Consider the following 25,507-nt stretch of genomic DNA (forward strand, 5'->3'; position numbering starts at 1 on the left):
TTCAATGCACAGAGATGGAGGCTGGGGGTAGCCCAGCAGCTCCTACAGTGCTGGACTTGCCCCTAGCGTGATGTAGGTGCCCTGGGGGTTCCTGATCAGCAGTTTTCCCGGCACTTAGAGATGATGTTATCTCCAAGCGCCGACCTTAAAGACACTTCACCTGTGTGCAGTGTGAACGGTGCTGGGTGGAAACAGGGTAAATCCTGGGTCTGACCCGGATTGGAACAGTGGCCCTCATTCCGAGTTGATCGGTCGCAAGGCGAATTTAGCAGAGTTACACACGCTAAGCCGCCGCCTACTGGGAGTGAATCTTAGCTTCTTAAAATTGCGACCGATGTATTCGCAATATTGCGATTACTAACTACTTAGCAGTTTCAGAGTAGCTCCAGACTTACTCTGCCTGTGCGATCATTTCAGTGCTTGTCGTTCCTGGTTGACGTCACAAACACACCCAGCGTTCGCCCAGACACTCCCACCGTTTCCCCGGCCACTCCTGCGTTTTTTCCGGAAACGGTAGCGTTTTCAGCCACACGCCCCTGAAACGCCGTGTTTCCGCCCAGTAACACCCATTTCCTGTCAATCACATTACGATCGCCGGAGCGAAGAAAAAGCCGTGAGTAAAATTACTTTCTTCATAGTAAAGTTACTTGGCGCAGTCGCAGTGCGAACATTGCGCATGCGTACTAAGCGGATTTTCACTGCGATGCGATGAAAAATACCGAGCGAACAACTCGGAATGAGGGCCCGTGTTTTAAATACTGGGTTGGAGCCGGGATTTTTGTGTAATAGGGGTATTTGTGGGAAATGCTCCTGACAGCTGAATGGATTTAATTTAAAGAGCCAACAACTTATACCAATTTGGAGCAGACTTGCCATGCAGGAGGGTCCTGTTTTTTGCCTGAGTCCCCAGCCGCCCCGCAAATTGACTTGCAGATCCATGGTGCAGCCACACATCCAATCCCTTGCAATCACACACTACTGTACATAGGGTCTAATTCAGACCTGATCACTTACTATCATTTTTTTCAGCGCTACGATCAGGTCAGAACTGCGCATGCGTATGCACCACAATACGCAGGTGCGTCGCATGGATACAAAGCGGATCATTGCTGTGTGATGGGTTTTACGAAGAATCCATTCGCAGAGCCGATCGCAAGGAGATTGAGAGGAAGAAGGCGTTTGTGGGTGGCAACTGGCCATTTTCTGGGAGTGGTTGGAAAACGCAGGCGTGTCCAAGAGTTTGCAGGGAGGGTTCCTGATGTCAATTCCGGTCCTGAACTGGCTGAAGTGATCGCAGCGACTGAGTAAGTCCTGGGCAACTCAGAAACTGCACAAAGTTTATTTGTACTGCTCGGCTGCACATGCGTTCGCACACTTGCACAGCTAAAATACACTCCCCTGTAGGCGACGACTATCTGATCGCAGCGCTGTAAAAAGCTGCTAGCAAGCGATCAGGTCTGAATTACCCCCATAGATCTGTCCAGCTGCAATGCTGATCACCCATTCACAATATACAAGGTAAGCTTCAAATAGTTAGAACTCTCCAGCTTGGAATTCTCTAGCTTTCTATGTAAGGGCAGATAGCTCATTGAATAGAGTGTACGACTGCAATGTCATAGGCAACGGGTTTGAGTCCCGGGCACATCAGCATCCCGAAATGTAATAAAGGACAGTGCGACTGAACAACAAAAAGCTATCAAGTCAAGTCCATGACGAATGCTGCATGGGTCGGATACATGGGCTTCCCTTCAAAAAGTGGGTAAGCTGCAAGTGAAAGTAATTAAAACAGATAACTGACAAATGATGCCAAGAGCGCCCCCTGCCCTGCAGCGCTGTGTGAGGAGCACACGCCGCACACACCTAGTTACGACCCTGGATGTCAGTTTGTACCATGTACTATGCTTTGTACTTTAGTTTTCACCTGCCATTGCAGGACACACCCTTGAGTGACAATATTTATGCCCATAGGTCGAGATAAACACGCCCCTTGGGTGGACTGTGACACGCCACCCTCAATGACGGGCCGCGCTCTGAATTAGAATCTATAATCTCCCCAAAACTACTTTTCAAAGGTAGGCAAGTATGCATTAAGTGGCAACCCACCTTTTCACCCATTGTTCTTTCTATTGTACCAAAGGTTGGCGTTTTCTTTCTTTTACCTCCTTATATATGCAGGGGATGGGGCCACATGACAATACACAAAACAGGCCTCGCAAACACATCGGCCTACCAGGAGATTTCCTGGTGAGCCCTATGGCCAATCCACCCCTGCCTAAAATTGTGAGACCAGGGGGTAAATTTACTAAGGTGGGAGATTTTTAGAACTGGTGATGTTGCCCATGGCAACCAATCAGATTCTACTTACCATTTATCTAGCTGCTTCTAGCAGATAATAGATATAATCTGATTGGTTGCTATGGGCAACATCACCAGTAAATTTAATTTACCCCCAGTTATCTAAAACTGGATGCACACGTATTGTGTGGCGGCATTGTTAGAATTGCAACCATGCACCTGATCTATTTGCTGTGCAGCCATACAGTATGTGACCTACACTTTTTATATCATTGTTAAAGAAGTTACATTGCTGAATGACTTTTGTATTGGAGAAAGGAGCACTATACATAATTGTACTAAAATGTTTTACTGTTACCTGCTGAATAAGTGTAATATGGCATTGCGCTATTTCCTGTATAGAAATAGAAATTAGTAAGTGGTTAAATATTTTACAGCCCATTTTGGGTTATGGTGTGAAGGAGTCCGTGACTGTTTTAAGGGTTCCTGAATAAGCTGGCTTTAAGTGCCTTGCTGGAACAAAGCAGTTTTCAATATTGGTTACAACTTTCCCTACCGCTAAGTGCCTTGTCCTTTGTGGTCCGTCCTGGCTTCTTCTCCGGCAGGTTCTCTGCGGCGTGCAGCCATGCGGGTGTTTGTCGGCGCTTGGCTTCTGACGTCACCTCACACACGACTCCGGTCTCCGTCTCACTGTCCACCAACGCGTTTCGGGTGATGCTGCCCTTTCTCAGGTCGAGCGCAGGCAGGGGTGGGTGCCAGAGTTGAGCCCCATGTGCCGCCAGGCCCCGAAGCAATGGCACCCTCTGCACCCACTATAGTTACGCCTTCGGCATAATTGTGACACTTATCTAATAAGCACTCTCCCACACCTGGTGCTGAACATTACTTTGATGTTAATCTCTATCCGAACAGAGAATAGAGCAGCTACCAGGCTTGTAGATTTCACCAAATGACCATCTATTCCTGGCTATATACTTGGCTGAATCTACATAGCTGCTTAGAGGCCAGCTCACAGTTAGGTAGACTCCAACAAAATTATATTTTTATTTCTTATGGGGCATCAATCAGCACAGACAGGGTCATGACATGGGGGAATATCAATACGTGGCGTATGATGTGCGGCATAAATAAAGGCGAGATCAGGAAAAACTTGTTTATAGGTGATGATCAGGGCGAGAATAAATACACATGGCTCATATAGTCAGACATAAGTCCCTTTTTCTCATTACAAAGGTGTGAACAGAATGAGAGATTCTAAATTATACTGACACTCCAATTAGAAGGCAGGAATAGCAATTTTACTAACAATAAAGAGTGACTAAACATGGTAACTATATGGGAAAGTAGAAGCGTCTGTACAGGGATTTTCATAGAATGAGTAACAGAAAACACTGTTGTGTAGATGAATTAAACTCATAAAGAATGTATATGTTACACACATAATTATGTTGTGCAGTAATCTGAGGCTGTCCACCTTGTAACTGAAACATATCATCCTTAGAATCTAGAGAACAACGTGTGACTTGTCAGGTCATCATGATGACAGGAGTCAGGGGTCCTACTGAGGAGTCTCCTCCCTGTAAAAAAAGATAAGAACAGACTGGAGATTAGACAAGATCTATGATAGAATAATATAATGATAATGAAAGACTCCAATTTATTTAATATTGTTAAATAAGTGTTTCTATTCAATTGTGAATGATGAGAAATGATTGCTGAATGGCTACTGCAGGTCTATGAGCAATTAGGCTACATGTGGAAAATCCCATGTGAGTGGTTCAATTGCACACCGATTGCCATGCAGACACCCTGCCTTGCTGTCCTCTCTACTGCTCTTAAGGTCAGTACACACGGGCAGAGATGTGTGCTGAGCGATCTATCACAGACTGCTCAGCACACATCTCTCCCCTGCTCGGATCACAGCGCGATGTGTGCTGAGCGAGGGGGAGTTACGGGGGCCCGCTTATTTCAGCCAGCGGTGAAATGAGCAACGTGCTAAATTGTGCCTGCATGCAGGCCAATCTAGTACCGGTGATAGAGACACGCGGGGCCACGCATCGCTGTCGCCGGCACCCCTACACACGGAGCGATGTGTTCTTAATTTCTAAGCAATCTAGTCAGATTGCTTAGAATTGCAGTACACAATAGTGATATAAAGCTCCCGGGAAAAGTATTCCAAGATCCTGTAATGCCCTCGGCCCTGATCATGTGTTATTTTATAGAGAATCAGAAAGACTTAATTGGGCTGTTTCCTGAAAAGTAATTTTTCTTTAGTGTAAGATGTATGAAACACTGATGTGAAAATATGTATTGTAACGGTAAAGCCATGCGGAGGCATCCACAGCAACCCAGAAACCATTTAAATCTGAGCAGGAGCGAATTGGCCATAGGGTTCACGGGGGAAGGGCCGATGTGTATGTGGGACCTCTGGTGCTGTCCATGTGAGGCCACTTCTACAATTTTTTCCAGGACCGCTTTCAGTTCCCAAACATCCCCTGCCCAACTTTGAAAGAAAGAGCAACAGAATATGCCAGTGCTACTAACATATTAATAAATTAATATGTAGATGTTGTTACAGCCAAGAATCATAAAACCTCTTGGGGGGATATTAAATTGTTTGAAAAGTCAGTTGGGTGTCTATTTTTTCCTATCTGAAGGCCCGTACACACTGGTCGATATATCGGCCGTTCTCTTGAACGGCCGATATATCGCGGGACCGTCGGCCAGTGTGTACGGCCGATACGTCTGTGAACTTTGTCGTTCACAGACGTATCGCGTCGGCCGCGCAGCACAGCCGACGGCCAATATATCTACCGATATATTGGCGCGTCGCTGTGTGTGTACGAGGCGGTCAGCCGACCGCCCGTACACATGCTGCGGCGGCCGGCGGTGATTGACAGCTGAACTGGGCGGGCGTGTGTACATGCCCGCCCAGTTCATGATGTCAGTCCCCGACGGATCGGGCAGTGTGTATGCTCAACACACTGCCCGATCTGTCCATAGATATATCTGCAGATCAATTGATCTGCAGATATATCTATTAGTGTGTACCCACCTTAATTGACACCAGACACCCAACCGACTTTTCAAACATTTGAATTCCTCCCTTGGTGTCACTGGGCTTTTCAAACAGCAGTGGAAATTTGAAACAAATTGTAATCCCAAAAGCTATTTTATTTAAAAAAAAACAACCCTGTGGGAACCAGTTTGTTCTAATATTTTCTGTGGGGGTCAAAGTGTGTGTTTTTTCCTGTGGGGCCAATGTGTTTTATTTTTTTCTTGTACAATGTTTTTAATCTGTGCTTGCATCTGAGTTGCATCTCGTATACTTGCACCACAATGGTGTTCATACAGAGTTGCGGTATCGAGTCAGATACACGCACCAAGAAGTGTATTAGAAGTGTGTTGAGAATTCCTGTGTGGTTACGGGGGTTGACTAAACAGACACAGATGTAACAAAGTGTGGACATGTTGCCGAAAATAGTTGTGTATAGAGACATCCAATTGCTCACACTTTAAGCCATACACAGAAAGATGATCTGCACCTAGCATAGGGCTGCCGAAAGTCTCAATGGTGGGACCGATGGTAGCGTCTAACGACGCACAAAGCATGATTGCGGCACCTGTAGACACTAAAAGTGGGCATCTCTGTCCTTGCATATTTGGATGCACGGATGTACACCAGGGAACTGCATTGTAGCTTCATTTGCATAAAGTCATACATGCAACTGCTCCAAAAGACGCAAGGAAGGCCGCAACTGTGTCCAACTCAGAATCAGACTCTATAGGAGTAATCCCGCCCCCTCCACAGACCCCACCCCCACAACAGACCCCGCCCCCAATAGGGCTGCTTCCATAAATTTCCCAGGCTGGTTTTCCATCCCAATCCGCCCCTGAAACCGAGGTATGATGATAATAATAATAATAATAATTTTATTTATATAGAGCTCTTTCTCCCATGGGACTCAAGGCGCTTAATAAATAGAATAAACATAATACAGTGCAGAAACAATGAAGTACAGAAAAGCTTTTCATAAAACACAGAGAGCATGGAGATACTAAAAGGACATCACGGAGATGCTTGAGTAAACAGGAAAGTCTTGAGTCTGTTTTTGAAGGATTCTAGAGCAACTAAGTCTCTCGTAAGTCTTGTTAGTATTCTGCACTGTATCTCTTTATGCATTTTGTAAGGTGCTGCCGATGCCTTGTGATGCCATATAAATACAGAATAATAATAATCAAACTATACTTTCTGCTGCGAATTCATTGGCAACATACTGTAGCATGCACATAGATAATCTTATTGCCACACAGCATTCTGGTACATGCAGATTAGCTTTAAGGTGTGTACACATGGTGAGATATATCTTTTAAATTTTGACTTTATAGTTAAAATTGCTAGGAAAGTTAGTGGAAATCGCATGGTGTTAGGCAGCTTGTGATACCGATTCCATCCCGATACGCAGTCCCGTGGGGTCGCTTTTGTAAGGCTAGATAGACTGTGCAGGCAAGGTAATCTTGACTATCTAGTGTACAATCTAGTACAAAGTAGTCAAAATTGGCACTTAGTCAAAATCGCACATAGTTAGAATTGAAAGTACAGGTAGTCAAAATCGGTGCTTCTGGGCTCTGGGTGAGTTCAAGGGAAATCGTATAGTCAAAATCGGGCATAGCAAGGATCTCACCGTGTGTATGCACCTTTAGTTCCTTCAATGTGAGGAAACAGGGTCGCTCAGATTGTACTCCATTTAAAAAAAAAAAAAAAATGGGCAGGCTCATGAAACATACAATAACTATATTAGATTAATGGATTTTTCATTTTATTTTGTGTAATTGTTATGCAAGCTGGGCAAATTAATTTTCAAACTTTAGGGTGATTAAGCACGAAAATATCTTCTATTAAGTAATGAGGGAGTGAACGAATAGACATTACTGAATATTACAACAGCCAATGAGATCATTCCTGTCTGATCAGTTTATGGGCGGGATGTATTAACATACATCGCCGCACCTCGCCGGTTACCGCAGCGATGTTGATCGCGTATGTACTAACATATGCGATCAACATCGCGATGCGGTGATGGAGGCCCCCCCGCGATACCTGTTAGGTGGTCTGCGGGGGGTCTCCGTCACCTCCATGGGGTCCCCACACTGCCTTGATGCCGGGTAGCAGCAGCAGGCTGCCCCCGGCGCCTCCTCCTCCCCCCTGCAGCCGGAAGGACGTCCGGCTGCGTTGCTAGGGGGAGGAGGAGATTACCTTCCGGGTCCGGGGCATCATGGAGGAAGGTAAGCTGGGGGGGAGGGGGTCGGCGTCTGCGACGGTGTCGGCGGGTTGCGGCGGTCGGCGAAAAGAAGCCGATAGGCTTCTATAGGGTATCGCCATCCAGAGATGGCGATACCCTGGACGCCGAAAACGCGGCGGTAGGGTGTTAGTAAATATGAAAATGCAGTAAAACCCCCGTTTTCGGGGGTTTTACCACATTTTTGCTTTAGTACATCCCGCCCTATGTAAGAAAAGTATTTCTGGTTATTTGGGGTGTAATTATACACGTAGGGTGTAATTATACATTGGAACTCCAGCCATCAAAACCTTAGATATAATTACTTTGTGAAATATCTTGAAATTACTTGCAGACATAAAGATGAGAGCAGGTAATGAGAGGGCAGGCCAGGCATCCGTCATAGGAAGAATGAGTTAATAGAGTAGAAAAGTATAAGTCAGAGGTTCCCAAACTGTGTGCCGTGGCTCCCTGGGGTGCCTAGGGACACATGCAGGGGTGCCCTGGGTTGGTGGTCCAAGACCAATTAAAATCATTCATGGTCAATATAATAGGCAAAACCAGTGCTGGTGGCTGCCAGTCATAAAATATGTGGCCAAACAGAAGCAAATCTTGTCCCTCACCACACAACTGACCCTAAGGATGACATATAAATGCGATATACTTAATGTAATATTTCTTTCTAAATTTCTCAATAAGAAATTTTTGGCCTAGGGGTGCAGTGAAAAAAATTCTAATATTCTAGGGCGCCGTGATTCAAAAAAGTTTGGAAACCACTGGTATAAGTGAAGAAGACCTAGGACAGGTAAACGGGCGTGTTGTTGCTTACTGTTTTATATGTTAGAAAGATACTGTATTAGATTCTTTAATGTGCAGAGTCCGGGGCAGCAACTAGGTGTGTGCGGAGGGGGCACCGCACATATAGCTGCAGGGTATGGGGTGCTGTTGGCGGCATTTGTCAATTTTCTGTGTTAATTACTTTTACTAAGTTGCAGCCTTCCCCCCTTTTTGAAGCCCAGCATCTCCTGACCCCTTCTGTCTCTAATACCTATACAACATTCATGAACTCTTCTTGAGAGTAGGGTGTTTTATTACAATTCAACAGGTTATAAGTTTGAATTCTAGGTATGGCAGTATATTAAAATGTGCTATTTAATATAGGATATTGTGACTGAATAACAACAAGCTCTCAAGTTAAGAGTGCATGAATGTGGTATAAAGAGGATTTGTGTCCAAGTCCAATTTCTTGCAGTGTTCTATAAATGTGTGTATTATATATATATATATATATATATATACACATATATACATATATATATATACACATATATATACACATATATATATATATATATATATATATATAAATGTGGGAAGGGGCATCATAGCATGGCATTTCTCTGGGATCAGTCTTGTCATGCGCCCTTATGTCCCTATGGGAGGGATGGCACCAATTCTCTCTCTGGCACAGGGCACCAAGAAGTCTAGTTACAGCTCTGGTGCACACAGTAATTGTAAGGACTGAGCAACACTAGAGGACTTAGCACGGATTATAGGAATGGTGAAAGAGTCATATGAGCAATGTCATAACAGAATGGTATCACAGTAGTCTATTGTCAGGAGCGGCACTTGGTACGGGCAAGCAGTGCCTTCGCCCGGGGCGCTGCGGCCTGCGTGCGCAGCCGCAGTGCCTTCGCCCGGGGAGCTGCAGCCTGGGGGCGCGGCTGCAGGCACCGCCGCCTACCCGCACCCCGCTCCCAGGCTGCAGCGGACGCCGTGGGCTGTGTGGGCATCTGCTGCACCGGCTCCAGTGACAGACACTAGAGGTCAGTATTGACCTCTAGTGTCTACGCGGCGCTGCTATGGGAGAGACGTCATGACATCTCTCCCATAGAGAGGATCCGCAGGAGGCAAGAGACGGAGCAGCAGCAGCAGCGGCGGCAGCGGTCGGGAAGCAGTGGTAAGTATTGTTGTTGTTTTTTTGTGCGTGTGTTTTTTCAGCGGCAGGGGGCACAGCAGCAGAGGGCACAACTCCAGGGGGCACAGCAGCAGAGGGCACAACTCCAGGGGGCATGCAGCAGAGGGCACAAATACAGGGGGCACAGTGTCACGATCCGGGTATCTGGACGCCATTACTTACCCTTCAGATGCCTCCTAAGGCGGGCTCAGCGTTCCAGGACCGGATTCCGCTGTTCCTGAGTTTCCACATGCAGAGTGGTCTTTTCATCAGCCGCGGCCTCCGCTGTGCCCGCGTGGTTAAATGTGCATCTATCAGCCTGGCGTCTCCTGTCTCCGGTGGCCGGCGCCGCCATTACTGTTTCCCAGACCACATGGATTACAAACCAAACTTCCCTCCAAGTGTCTGCATGGGCGCAGCCATCTTGGATTCTGTCATCTGATCATTTCCACCAATCTGCTGTCTGTGTTGTTGATTTGCATAATTGCCTAGCCAACCCCTTCCTTGCTGCAGGTATAAGTAAGCTGTACCTGAGCAAGGAAGACGTCAGTGCTTTGGTTGTCAAACCTAGTTCCTGTTTGTCTCTCTTCTATGATTGTCTTCCAGGTTCCAGCTCCTGTCTCAAGACTTCCACCATAGAGACCCGCACCAGCATTCCACCTGCGGTGTAGCCTGACTCTCCAATCCATTGTGGATTCATCTGTTTCCAGCTACAACACTACCTGCTTCCAGCCTCAGCTTCCAGCAGAGTACAGCTTCCCTTAAAGGGCCGGTGTCCTTTCTACACTTTACCACTCTCCACCGGAATTATTATTTCTCCGCTCTCAAGTTCTACATTTCAGTTCACATTTCATCGCTCCCAAAGTTCATTTATTATTTAACTGGTTCCAGCCAGTATCCACTCCGTGCTAACAACAGTCTGGTTCCAGCCAGTATCCACAGCAGCTGTTTTACCTTCAGCAACCCAGCTCTTCCTGGAACACCAGCTGGTACAATCCTGGGTTATCTCCATTGCTACAGCCGGGCCTGGTAAGGACTTTCCATCTAGAAGATCATAAGAACTATCTCACACTACCAGTGCCCTGTGGCTCCTGCCATGCTGTAGTACTCAGGAACTGTATTTATTCTTTGCTGACTTTTACGTTTTCTTTTATTGCTGCTGTGATGCGGAGTTGTCATAATAAACATCATTGACTTTTATCTAAGTTGTCGTGGTCACGCCTTCGGGCAGTTATTATTCATGTTACTTACATGTCCAGGGGTCTGATACAACCTCCCAGGTTCCGGTACATCTCAGCCCCTACAACTGAGGCTGCCTCCCGTCAGCTCAGGCCCTCAGTTGTGACAGTAAGCACTGACCTAATGAATCCAGCCGGAGACCAGGATCAAGCGGCCAGGCCGATGCAAGAACTGGCAGCCCGACTAGAACATCAGGAGGCTGCACAGGGCCACATCATCCGCTGTCTCCAGGATCTCTCTACTCGGCTGGATGGGATTCAGACAACTCTCCGTGGATCAGGCGCGTCTGGTGCGTCAACCACAGTGACTCCAGCTATAACCCCACCCACCTTACCCATTTCTGCTCCACGTCTTCATCTTCCAACGCCAGCAAAATTTGACGGATCTCCAAGATTCTGCAGGGGATTTCTCAACCAGTGTGAGATTCAGTTTGAGCTACAACCTGGCAATTTTCCCAGTGACCGTACAAAAATTGCCTACATGATTTCTCTTCTCAGTGGCTCAGCCCTTGATTGGGCATCACCGTTATGGGAGAGGTCCGACACCCTGCTATCTTCTTACACTGCATTTGTGTCAACATTCAGGCGCATCTTCGACGAGCCAGGCCGGGTAACTTCAGCTTCGTCTGAGATTCTCCGTTTACGCCAGGAATCACGTACTGTAGGACAATATCTTATACAGTTCCAGATCCTGGCATCCGAACTGGCATGGAACGACGAGGCCCTGTATGCTGCATTCTGGCATGGTTTATCCGAGCGTATTAAAGATGAGTTAGCTACCAGAGACTTACCCTCCAAGTTAGATGAGCTAATCTCACTTTGTACGAAAGTTGACTTACGTTTCAGAGAGAGAGCAACTGAGCGTGGAAGATCATCTGCTCCAAAATCTTCTACTCCTCCTCCTCGCCAACTGTCACCAACTACAGATGAACCCATGCAAATTGGCCGTTCCCGTTTAACTCCTGCTGAGCGCCGAAGACGTCTCTCCGAGTTTCTCTGTCTGTATTGTGCAGCTCCGTCTCACACCATTAATGCCTGTCTCAAACGTCCGGGAAACTCCAAATCCTAGCTCGCCAAGGAGAGGGCCGGCTAGGAGTAATGATCTCCTCTCCATCTCCTCAAGATTGTAACCTCCCAGTCTCGCTTCAAGTTGCTCAACGTTATCAGAACGTCATTGCCCTCCTGGATTCCGGAGCAGCTGGGAACTTTATTACTGAAGCCTATGTTAAACGGTGGTCCCTACCCACCGAGAGACTTCCTTCGTCCTTTTCCTTAACTGCTGTGGATGGCAGTAAAATTTTTGATACAGTTATTTCTCTAAGGACTCTACCAGTTCGTCTGAGAGTGGGAGTTCTTCATTCCGAACTTATTTCATTTTTAGTGATTCCAAGAGCCACACATCCTGTGGTCCTGGGCCTTCCATGGCTCCGTCTTCACAATCCTACAATTGATTGGACGACTACGCAAATCCTGGCATGGGGTTCCTCCTGTACTAAGACATGTTTGTTTAAAGTGTTGCCTGTCTGTTCTTCCTCCCCCAGGTCGTCTGATGTTCCACCTCCTCCATATCAAGATTTCACGGATGTGTTCAGTAAAGCTTCTGCTGATATCCTTCCTCCTCATAGAGAATGGGACTGCCCGATTGATCTCGTTCCAGGGAAGGTTCCACCTCGAGGCCGAACTTATCCGTTGTCTCTCCCCGAGACACATTCTATGGAGGAATACATTAAAGAGAACCTAGCAAAGGGGTTCATTCGACCTTCTTCTTCTCCAGCCGGCGCAGGCTTCTTTTTTGTAAAGAAGAAAGATGGTGGTCTGCGGCCGTGCATCGACTACAGAGGTTTGAACGACATTACCATCAAGAACCGCTATCCTTTACCCCTGATTACTGAGCTCTTTGACAGAGTTAGCGGAGCTACCATCTTTACAAAGCTGGACCTGAGAGGTGCATACAATCTCATCCGGATCCGTGAGGGTGACGAGTGGAAGACCGCATTTAACACCCGTGACGGACATTATGAGTACCTCGTCATGCCCTTCGGATTGAGCAATGCTCCAGCTGTCTTCCAGCATTTCGTCAATGAGATCTTCAGAGACATTCTATACCGTCATGTCGTGGTCTATCTAGATGATATCCTCATTTTTGCCAACGATTTAGAGGAACATCGTTTCTGGGTAAAGGAGGTTCTGTCCCGTCTCCGTGTCAATCATCTCTACTGCAAATTAGAGAAATGCGTCTTTGAAGTCAAGTCCATTCCGTTTCTAGGGTACATTGTGTCCGGTTCCGGACTAGAGATGGATCCTGAGAAACTACAAGCAATCCAGAATTGGCCGGTACCCTTAACCCTCAAAGGGGTCCAGAGGTTCTTAGGGTTCGCCAATTATTACCGAAAGTTTATACGAGACTTTTCCACCATTGTGGCGCCTATTACTGCTTTCACCAAGAAGGGTGCTAACCCGTCCAAGTGGTCTGAAGAAGCCATGCAAGCTTTTCATCTTTTAAAACAGAGGTTCATCTCTGCACCTGTCCTGAAACAGCCTGACATCGACTCTCCTTTCATCTTAGAGGTGGATGCCTCCTCCGTTGGAGTAGGAGCGGTGTTATCTCAGAGGGCTAAAGATGGTCATTTACATCCTTGCAGTTTCTTCTCACGGAAGTTCTCCCCAGCGGAGCGCAACTATGCCATTGGCGACCAGGAGTTGCTAGCCATCAAGCTCGCTCTAGAGGAGTGGAGATATCTGTTGGAGGGAGCTTCTCATTCAATCACCATCCTTACAGACCACAAGAACCTTCTATATCTAAAAGGCGCACAATGTCTCAACCCTCGTCAGGCCAGATGGGCACTTTTCTTTTCCAGGTTCGACTTTAAACTCCAGTTCTGTCCGGGCTCTCAGAATCGCAAGGCCGATGCCCTTTCCCGCTCATGGGAGCAAGAAAATGAGTCAGAGTCTTCAGACAAGCATCCTATTATAAATCCGTTGGCATTCTCCACGGTAGGGATGGACTCTACGCCCCCATCAGGGAAAAGTTTTGTGAAGCCGACACTAAGGAAGAAGCTCATGCATTGGGCCCATGCTTCCCGTTTTGCCGGACATACAGGTATCCAAAAAACCCTGGAGTTTATCTCTAGGTCCTATTGGTGGCCAACTCTGAAAAAGGACGTTTTGGAGTTTATTGCATCTTGCCCAAAGTGTGCTCAACATAAAGTATCCCGCCAGTCGCCTGCGGGGCAACTGGTTCCACTATCTGTTCCCCGTCGACCAAGGACCCATTTGTCGATGGATTTTATTACAGATTTGCCCATGTGCAACAAGTTCAATACCATCTGGGTGGTAGTTGACCGGTTCACCAAGATGGCACACTTCATTCCTCTCACCGGTCTTCCGTCAGCTTCCAAGTTGGCTCAAGTATTCATACAAGAGATCTTCCGACTCCACGGTCTTCCAGAAGAAATTATCTCAGATCGAGGAGTTCAATTCACAGCCAAATTCTGGCGAAGTTTATGTCAAGTCCTCCAAGTCAAGTTAAAGTTTTCCACGGCTTACCATCCTCAGACCAATGGTCAAACTGAGAGGGTGAATCAGGACTTGGAGGCCTTCCTCCGCATCTATGTGTCCTCCTCTCAAGATGACTGGGTTCAATTACTTCCCTGGGCCGAGTTCTGTCATAACAACCAGTATCATTCTTCATCTTCCTCAACACCATTCTTCACCAACTTTGGATTCCACCCTAAAGTCCCTGAGTTCCAACCGCTTCCAGCAACTTCTGTTCCCGCAGTGGATATCACCTTGCATCAGTTTGCCAATATCTGGAAGAGCGTACGATCAGCTCTGCTCAAGGCATCGTTCAGGTACAAGAAGTTTGCGGATAAGAAGCGTCGAGCAGTTCCTGCTCTCAAGGTGGGTGATCGGGTATGGTTATCCACGAAGAATTTGAGGTTAAGAGTTCCCAGTATGAAGTTTGCACCTCGCTACATCGGTCCTTTTAAAATTGATCAAGTCATCAATCCTGTTGCTTACAGACGCCAGTTACCTCCCTTCTTAAAAATACCCAGGACATTCCATGTTTCCCTGTTGAAACCGCTAATCTTGAATCGGTTTCATTCCTCACTTCCACCAACTCCGAAAGTCCAAACTCAACGAGGCGTTGAGTATGAAGTGGCCAAGATCCTGGACTCACGTCACCGTTACGGTCAACTTCAGTATCTCATTGACTGGAAGGGCTATGGTCCTGAAGAACGCTCTTGGACCAATGCCTCTGACGTCCATGCTCCTGCCTTGGTCCGAAATTTCCACGCAAAGTTTCCTTTAAAGCCTAAGAAGTGTCCTGGGGCCACTCCTAAAGGGGGGGGTGCTGTCACGATCCGGGTATCTGGACGCCATTACTTACCCTTCAGATGCCTCCTAAGGCGGGCTCAGCGTTCCAGGACCGGATTCCGCTGTTCCTGAGTTTCCACATGCAGAGTGGTCTTTTCATCAGCCGCGGCCTCCGCTGTGCCCGCGTGGTTAAATGTGCATCTATCAGCCTGGCGTCTCCTGTCTCCGGTGGCCGGCGCCGCCATTACTGTTTCCCAGACCACATGGATTACAAACCAAACTTCCCTCCAAGTGTCTGCATGGGCGCAGCCATCTTGGATTCTGTCATCTGATCATTTCCACCAATCTGCTGTCTGTGTTGTTGATTTGCATAATTGCCTAGCCAACCCCTTCCTTGCTGCAGGTATAAGTAAGCTGTACCTGAGCAAGGAAGACGTCAGTGCTTTGGTTGTCAAACCTAGTTCCTGTTTGTCTCTCTTCTATGATTGTCTTCCAGGTTCCAGCTCCTGTCTCAAGACTTCCACCATAGAGACCCGCACCAGCATTCCACCTGCGGTGTAGCCTGACTCTCCAATCCATTGTGGATTCATCTGTTTCCAGCTACAACACTACCTGCTTCCAGCCTCAGCTTCCAGCAGAGTACAGCTTCCCTTAAAGGGCCGGTGTCCTTTCTACACTTTACCACTCTCCACCGGAATTATTATTTCTCCGCTCTCAAGTTCTACATTTCAGTTCACATTTCATCGCTCCCAAAGTTCATTTATTATTTAACTGGTTCCAGCCAGTATCCACTCCGTGCTAACAACAGTCTGGTTCCAGCCAGTATCCACAGCAGCTGTTTTACCTTCAGCAACCCAGCTCTTCCTGGAACACCAGCTGGTACAATCCTGGGTTATCTCCATTGCTACAGCCGGGCCTGGTAAGGACTTTCCATCTAGAAGATCATAAGAACTATCTCACACTACCAGTGCCCTGTGGCTCCTGCCATGCTGTAGTACTCAGGAACTGTATTTATTCTTTGCTGACTTTTACGTTTTCTTTTATTGCTGCTGTGATGCGGAGTTGTCATAATAAACATCATTGACTTTTATCTAAGTTGTCGTGGTCACGCCTTCGGGCAGTTATTATTCATGTTACTTACATGTCCAGGGGTCTGATACAACCTCCCAGGTTCCGGTACATCTCAGCCCCTACAACTGAGGCTGCCTCCCGTCAGCTCAGGCCCTCAGTTGTGACACACAGCAGCAGAGGGCACAACTACAGGGGGCACAGCAGCTGAGGGCACAACTACAGGGGGCACAGCAGCAGAGGGCACAAATACAGGGGGCACAGCAGCAGAGGGCACAACTCCAGGGGGCACAGCAGCAGAGGGCACAACTACAGGGGACACAACTACTGGGGCAAATCTACTGGGGGCAAAGCAACAGGGGGCACAGCTACTGGGGGCAAAGCAACAAGCGACGGGGCACAACTAATGGGGGCACAGCTACAAGGGGCATATCTACTGGGGGGCACAACTGTGGCCACTCCCCTATTTTTGGGCGCGCGCCTCCGGGGGGCGCCAGTGGAAAGTTTCGCATTGGGCGCCACAAGGTGTAGAACTGGCCCTGTCTATTGTATAATATAAACCTATTTTTTTTCTGTGTTTAGAGTGCAGCATCCAGGACAGCAGCTAGTGGCCACACTTGTTATTTACGTTTATATAGATACAAGGAATGTAGGGGACTGTCCTTTTAAAGGACAACTAAATCCTGCAAAGTTTATGAAAATGAAGGAAAAGTATTTGGCTCTATCTAATTCATACTTGCCTACTTTTGAAAAAGCATTTCAGGGAGATGTGAAAGTAACACCTATAAGCATGGACGTGTACTGCTACATCTGAGAGGCAGGTCATAAACACGACTTACATCCAAATGTAAATGAGCACTAAAGTTAGTATGATCTACTTGTTGAAGAAAAGACACTGGGCCTAATTCAGACCTGATCGCTTCTGTGCGTTTTCGCACAGCGGGCGATCAGATCTGAACTGCGCATTTGCCAGCGCCGCAGTGCTCCGGCGCATGCCAGAGATGCTTTAGGCATCTCAGCCCAGCGATCGCCTCTGCCTGATTGACAGGCAGAGGTGTTCGCCGGGCGGAATGGGGTGATCCAGTGGTGTTTGGCCGCCGTTTTGGGGGCGCAGTCCAGGCAACGCAGGCATGCCCGGACCGTGCAGGGGGCGGGCCACGGCAGCTGCGTGATATCACACGCAGACACTGTGACCCGGGATGCGACAAGTAGCTTCCTGCCAGCGAGCAGGAGCTGCGCAGGTAGGTAGCTACTTGACAAGTACAAAAGCATTGCCGCTTGTTTGTGTATTGTATTTTACAAGAGGTTCCATATACTGTAAGTGGCCACGAGAACCTTATTTAAAATGCCTGTAGTCATAGGGATTATTGCACTTTATAACCAATGCAGGGAAATGGCGCTGATGAGCCCATTAGAATGTATACATTATATCTCTGACTTTTTTCCCCCCCAAGAAAGTAACAGCTATATAATGGGGTAAGGACTGCAGACCGCCAGTTGCCAGTTTGGTGACGTATGCGGTGACGTGTGCGGAGGCGGCGCCTGGAGATCAGATCATCTCCAAGTGCCGCCTATCCCTATAGAGTGAACGGGTCCCGGGTCACATCAACCCGGCAACCAGTTCACACTGCACCTGACCCGGTAATAACCCTGCTTTATTCCCAGGTTGAAATACCAGGTCAGACCAGCGGAGAAATCAGAACATACCCCTTTCACACCGCACCTAGACCCGCGTGGACCCGGCAATATACCAGGTTACTTGTGTGGTGTGAAAGGGGTATAAGGATCAGTTTACAAGCTGCCACACATCCTATGCTCAGACAATTTTCTGTTCTGATTTTCTGTTCTAATTTTATTTAAAATGTTGCCTAATATTGTGATGGCTGCTGTCAGTCAAGGTATATCTGCGCATGTTGCTCACAAGCCAGCCCTTGTCTGGATGTCACTCTCTGTTTTTGAGAGGAGGTGAGTGCCCTTAACTGTAATTTAGGGTGTGTTAAGTATATATGCTAGTGTAGGGACTTAAAGAGATTGACAAAGGGCTGCCAGCTGAAATGTTTTTTAAATCAAAATATGAACAAAATCCATACGATACACAAGATTTGCAGTGTTAGTGATAGCACCAGCAATAATTGTCTTTCTGGTTTGAACACATCCATGCGGGTTTGAGGGTGTAAATGCAAATCCTTATACTGCATACACCGATAAATCTGGATAAAACATCTTGTTTTACCCCTCTGTGAGAGCCTGGAACTCTCATCATTAAGAACGGTCCCATAGGAGGTCCTGAGCTCCGGCACCTAGAATTAATTGAACCAATGTTCGGTAGCACTGGGCCTACCCTGAGACCCCTGCCTTATGTGTACAATGGTAGTAGAGTTAAAGTATAGTGCAAATACTTGTGGCTCTACAAAAACAGCATGCACTCAAAGCCCATGTGTTATTGCTTGCTACTCAGACTTTGAAAGAAAGTGCAAAGGAATATGGTGGCGCTACATAAATGTTAATAAATAAATGAATATACATATGTTACATTAAACCTTTTGGTGTTACTGGGCCTTTCAAACAGCAATGGAAACTTTAAACAAATTGTAATACCAAAAGCTATATTTTTTTTTCCTTCCTGTGAGGACCAGTTTGTTCTCTTGTTTTCTGTGGGTGGCAATGTGTGTGTTTTTTCCTGTGGGGGCCAATGTGTTTTATTTGTTTTTCGTGTGCAACGTTTTTCATCTGCAATTGCATCCGAAGTGCCTGCACAGCAATGGTGTTCATAGAGAGTAACAGAGTGCAGTACAGAGTCAGACACGCACACCAAGACGTCTATTAGAAATGTGTTGGGCATTCATGTGTGGTTAATCAGATGCAGATGTAACGTAGTGTGGGCATGTTGATGAAAGTGGTTGCATATAGAGACGTTCAATTGCTCACATTGTAGGCCATACTCAGATAGATGATCTGCACCTAGCATAGGGTTGGTGAAAGTTTCAATGGTGGGACCTATGGTGGCTTCGAAAGACTCAGAAAGCATGATTGCAGACACTAAAAGTTGGTATCTCTGTCCTTGCATATTTGGATGCATGGATGTACACCAGGGAATGGCACTGTAGCGTCATTATCATAAAGTCACAGAAGCAACTGCAGCAAAAGACACAAGGAAGGCTGCAACTGTGTCCAACTCAGAATCAGACCCTATGATAAGCAATCCCGCCACCTCTGCAGACTCCACCCCCATTAGGGCTGTTTCCATAAATTTCCCAGGCTGGTTTTCCATCCCAATCCACCCCTGCTTGCTAGTCATTATAGAACTACAAGTGCCAAGTTTGCACATGGGCAAAAATGTATATTTGCACTTGTAGTGCCACAAGGAATGCCCCATAATAGCTTGAATAGTAGTGTAACCATGTTTAATATCATCAGATTGTAGTGATTTGTTGTTAGATATAATCCAATTGTAGCGACTCTGCTGGTGTGTCATGTAACTGGGAGCATTTGCAACCCCACTACCATAGCACATGGCAAAGTTTTATAATATAATAGTGTCTTCTTAAAACCAATCAAAATATACTGCCTCTTGTGGTAATGATCACACTGCATCCACAAATCCTCCCAAAGCTCATGACTTGCCCTTGAGTGACAAGCCAGGCAATAGGGAAGGCTATCAACGTGTCTAGCATCAATGATCCACCCACATAGAAGAAATGGTGATCGGGCAAAGCAATGTAATCCAGGAAAGGAAATAAAACATTGTCACATTGATGGCAAAACCATCAACCAATTGTGACAAACCATTGATGGTTGTTAACTATCGATGGTTGATGGCAATCCCTGATAGGCAGGGAATACTGCTTGCAATTCATCTCTCTCCATGTAATGGAGGTGCTAGACAGATCTGAAACATATAGGGTGGAATTCAAATGTTAGAAAAAAACAGACACCCAACCGACTTTTCAGTCTATTAGATAGGAAAAAACAGACTGCCAACTGACTTTCCAAACATTTGAATTTCCCCCATAGAGTTATATACAGGCTCATGATAAGACATGTACCATTTAGTATAATGGGTGAATGTTTATAGCGAAAATGGTAAATTGAAATAGCTTTTTCAGATTATGAAGGTAGGAAAATGCTCTTGTGTCTCCCTTACACCTTAGGAAATAATAGCTAGCACTATTATATTACAGCTAATTATTATTAACAGTTATTAATGCCTAACAATTGATTGTTATAATGTTGTACAGAAGCATGGTGCCTAATTCAGACCTGATCGGTGCTGTGCGATTTCGCACAGCAGCCGACCAGGTCTGAACTGCGCATGCGCCGGCACCGCAGTGCGCCGGCGCAGGGCAGACAGCCGACGGCTGTCGTAGCCCAACGATGGCCTCTTCCTGATTGACAGGCAGAGGCGGTCGCTGGACGGGAGGGGGCGGGATGGCGGCGCGGTCCGGCCAATGCAGGCGTGGCAGGACCGTGTTTGGGGTGGGGCGCGGCAGCTGCGTAACACGACACGCAGCCACTGCGACCCGGGCAGCGACGAGTAGCTCCGGGCCAGCGCAGCTCCTAGCTACTCCTGAAGTACAAAAGCATTGCCGCTGAGCGATGCTTTTGTACTTCTGTGACAGGGCAGGGACTGACATGCGGGGCGGGCTAGCCCTGAGCTTGGCATTCCCCCACATGTCATTGTGCCTGATCGGAGCTGTGCTAAATTTAGCACAGCTACGATCAACTCGGAATTACCCCCATGGTCTCTACATGTTTCTCACAATGAAAAGCTCCTGAGTCCTTTGTAATTATCAGAGACATTTATGTATAAACTGTAGTCCAATAAGCTGTATTGCTGCAACATAAAAAAAAATGTGCTACAAAAGAAAAGAAAAAGAAAAGACTTCATTGCATAAATTGCACCGAAAATGGCACCGCAATTTCTACACCCTCGTGGCCCAATCTCACCCTGGACTCACAGATTTTTATACACAACCCCATCATAGGGATGCAAACAAAAATCTGAGAGTCTAGCAGTGCCATAAGCGTGGTATACAGCCACACTTACTTGTGCTGAGAATTAACTGTATTCAGATAAAAGTGTTGCTGACATTACGATTTGTCAGTATGGAACTAAGTGTTGCCATTGCACAGGGTACACTACAGACCACTGGGAGCAGAACCATCTCTACCCTACGGCACTTGAAATGGCACCCTGCAGCCAGTAGCGCTAATGCAGAACCGCCTGTAGTATCCAAGGGATGCTTCGGACAAGAAAACAGCAGTGTTAGATGGCACTCTGGAAAAAAGCAGGAAAAATAATGATCTCTTCCTGCTTTCTCCCATCATGCACCATTGACAACGCTTGGCTTTGCATCTGTATATTGCAGCTAAAAGCTGACATGTTGACTGATCGCTTGCTTCTTATTACTGTTAATGACATCTTAGAGGAAAAATAATATTAATAGACTTGTCCACAGCATTCCAAGGATAATTCAAATAAAATATATTTGTAATACATATATGCAACAATTCCATCCATTTGCAACTATAAATCGGGAATAGAAGATGTCATTTTGGATACTGCTGTTATTTTTAAGTGGCCACATGTTATTCATATTATACTATTTTATTGTTGGAATTGATTGCTGATATGTATACATATTTTTTATTATTGCGGTAATAAAACTTTTTCTTGCTTATATATGCAAAGTCGATTGTGATGTTTATTCAGCCATGAATGCACTTGGGGGGGTCATTCCGAGTTGTACGCTCGTTGCCGATTTTTGCAACGGAGCGATTAAGGCAAAAATGCGCATGCGCATGGTACGCAGTGCGCATGCGGTAAGTATTTTAGCACAAAACTTAGTAGATTTACTCACGTCCGAACGAAGAATTTTCATTGTTGAAGTGATCGGAGTGTGATTGACAGGAAGTGGGTGTTTCTGGGTGGAAACTGACCATTTCTGGGAGTGTGCGGAAAAACGCAGGCGTGCCAGGATAAAACGCGGGAGTGTCTGGAGAAATGGGGGAGCGGCTGGCCGAACGCAGGGCGTGTTTGTGACGTCAAACCAGGAACGAAACGGACTGAGCTGATCGCAATCTGTGAGTAAGTCTGGAGCTACTCAGAAACTGCTAAGAATTTTCTATTCGCAATTCTGCAAATCTTTCGTTTACTATTCTGCTAAACTAAGATACACTCCCAGAGGGCGGCGGCCTAGCGTGTGCAATGCTGCTAAAATCTGCTAGCGAGCGAACAACTCGGAATGACCCCCATGGTTATAATAGCACAGAATTTATACAAAAAAAAAATCAGGTTCGGCTTCACCCAGATTTACCCGGATCTCTAAACGGCATTTTATAGTAATCCCGGCTGACACATGTTTTGGATAGCCAATAAGAAAAATCGGGATTAATCCGAACTTGTGCTAATGTGGCATTAAGAACCATTATGCGTTGCTGCACTGGTGGCTTTATTCATTAGGGCTGCTCAACTGATTTCAGCTCTATACTGGTTACTTCCTTAGTTTGTCTCCTTGGTACCCCACAACATATCACATTATTGTTTGCAAAATCACATGGTGTAACCTCTATGACGCCGCACCCCCCATGACCTCTAACTTCATCACATCATGCAGGATCCCGCTGGTGAAACGGCACCGTGGACAGATATATGTCTTGGGAGAACCGATGCTGCTCGCCGGGACAATGTGGTCCTGTGTTGCTGGTCTCCGCAGGCTGTGGCAGTCCAGTTGCGGGCAGGTGCTGGCCAGCACCCGCTGCAGTAAAGTCCTCATAACAGCCAGCAGTCACTCTCCTGGCATCCCCTCTCTCCTGGATGCTACTGTTCGGTTGCAGATTGCAATTGCTCCCATAGCGATGATCTCCTTCTTTAGTCCAGCGCTTGTTCTCCGTAAACTCCCAAGTGTACTATCAGTGTTCTAATCCTTTCTGCCTGACTACTCTCCTTGCTTACTCCCCTGGTATTGCTCCTAGTTATTTCCTGGTTCTGGCTTCAGCTAGTCCTCTGACCTGATCCTGCCCGTCTCCTGGCCGCATTGGCCACCTGGTTCTGAACTGTTGCTGTCAACTACGCTCCAGTTTGCCTCACAGCAACTGGTCTCACTATTGAAAAATAAATCCAGTTCTGTTTCTGTCCAGTATGACTTTAAATATATCTCAGTGAAGATCCTCTGAAACTTATTTTTTCCCCAATAATATAACAAGCCATATTCTTCCATCTGCTTTATCGCCACAATTCATGGCATTCATACTTCTCCTGTTCATCCACTTCAGAGCAGTGACTGACACATTTATGCTTATCAGGAAGTAATGGAGCTACGTTGACCTCACACGGTTCAGCCAGCTTAGAGTTGTTGGAGTATAGTGCACTCAGGGGCAGATTTATTAAGCCTGGTGAAGTGATAAAGTCGAAGGTGATAAAGAACCAGCCAATCAGCTCATAACTTCCATGTCACAGGCTGGATTAGAAAAATGACAGTTAGGAGCTCATTGGTTGGGGTTTTATCACCTTCCACTTTATCACTTCACCAGGCTTAATAAATCTGCCCCTCGGTACCTTGTCTCCTGTGTATACATTACACTGGGTGCGCATCCTCTAGTGTTTATCCTCTAGTGCTGGAGCATCAGGGAGGCGGAGACTGATGACACAGTTCCTGCAGTGGAGAGAGTTCCTCCTGCAGTTGCGAGAAAGAGAGACAGTTCCTCCTGCAGTGTAGAGAGAGAGAGACGATTCCTTCTGTAGCGTGTGTCGCACTGCCTGAGCGGGACGGAGAGCAGAGGCGGTGTGTGTTCCTTCCAACGGGAGTCAGTCTGCATGGATGTGCAGCCTTCCATCCCGTACTGTCAGAGTCACTACCTTACCACAGCCGCATGATGTATAGTGATAAGTACCGCACTTTCACTGTACCAGTCTGTTATATATATGAGTGAGTTACTGCTGCTGCAGAACATCTTCCGCATTAACAAGTGTTGTCTTTGTATGTTACTAAACCAGCGTTCTGGTTAACTATCAAATTGTGTGGATTAACATCACTATCAAACACTGCAACACTCTGCCAACAAGGGTCAGGTGCATTCTTACAGCTGAGTACAGATGGCCTGATTCTTTAAGTTTGCTCAAGATTGTAACACATAATCGCTGTGTAGGGACCTGGTAAAGATGGAGACCTTAGAACTTCTGTTGTGGGTTTCACAAGGATAAGAGGTATGGTGCATTCCCAACTTGTATCTGTTCCCCCAAGCAATGAACCAAAGGCCTGTGCCAGCCCTGCCTCCAGAGCGCGTGAAATCATCATGATGTCATGCAGATGGGTAAATGCAGCACTACCCAGAGTGTCCTGAGGAAGCTCTGAGCGGCTGTAGAGACTGCAAGGTGCGAGGAAGCTCCAGACGGCAATACAGCAGCGATATTTTGTGCAGGGTCTCGTTCCAGGCACCCTGATAGCCAGAAGCAATGGCTATGGGGCAGCAACTGTGCCTCCCCCTGGGCCCTGTGCTCTGTCTTACGGAACTGCTTGCACACCCCTGGTTATGGCCCTGCTGCCGGGATCTTGAGGCCACGCTGGTACCACTGCAGCAGCTGTCAGGGGCAGGTAAGTCACCGCTGGGCCACCAGGGATGATATGTTGACATTTTAACATTCATCAATGTCTACATGATAAAAAAATATTTTTTTAAACTCTTTATTTGTAATAGGCGAAATAATCAAGTGCACAAAATACAATTAGATGTACAACAAAGTACAAAAAGTTCTCCTATAAATTTTTCAAGAATAAGTTCAACAGGTAAGAAGCAGAGGAGTCCCACAAGGGGGGACGACAGACGGGGGGGGGGGGGGGGGATGAAGGGAAGCAGCAGAAGAGGGAAAGGAGGAAACTGGGAGGGGAGAAGAAGAAGGAAGGGCAGACACATTCTAGCCAAGCCAGGCCGAACTAAACCATACATGAAAAGTTATACCAAACATAACAATATGCAGTGTGTAAATATAACAGTATACATATATACATGTAAGAGAGTTACTACCTATTTACCGAGAGACTGCTAGGGATGGTAGGTAAGCGTCCGGAGGGAGGAACCAGGCGCAACGTGGCGAACAGTTCCAGAAGGTCTGAACAGAGGGGCAGTTAGGGTATCAAGTAGAGGGGGACATCTTAAGCAACCAGGGGCTCCATACGAGTTCATATTTGTGTGGACAATCATGCAGATAATAGGTGATCCTTTCCATGTTAGCAACAAACCAAATGTAATTATTTAGCGCAGAGACAGTAGGGGCATCGGGAGATTTCCAGTTCTTGGCTATCAAGGATTTAGCTGCCACCACTATATGGGAAAACAGTTTATTCAGAAGCGGG

The 25,507-nt window shown here is 46.7% G+C and overlaps 1 protein-coding gene across 1 annotated transcript in view; it reads right to left on the bottom strand.

Moving 5' to 3' along the window:
* Positions 1 to 3,351: 3,351 nt before the first annotated feature.
* Positions 3,352 to 25,507, bottom strand: part of CD164L2 (CD164 molecule like 2) — a 172,560-nt gene continuing 150,404 nt past the window's right edge. Inside the window, exon 6 of the mRNA XM_063954703.1 lies at positions 3,352 to 3,872. Within this exon, the coding sequence (XP_063810773.1) occupies positions 3,854 to 3,872 (19 nt within the window). The 3' untranslated portion in view covers positions 3,352 to 3,853. The remainder of the gene's footprint in view (positions 3,873 to 25,507) is intronic.

Source organism: Pseudophryne corroboree, chromosome 2 (genome assembly GCF_028390025.1).
Source record: "Pseudophryne corroboree isolate aPseCor3 chromosome 2, aPseCor3.hap2, whole genome shotgun sequence".
Taxonomy (NCBI): Eukaryota; Metazoa; Chordata; class Amphibia; order Anura; family Myobatrachidae; genus Pseudophryne; species Pseudophryne corroboree.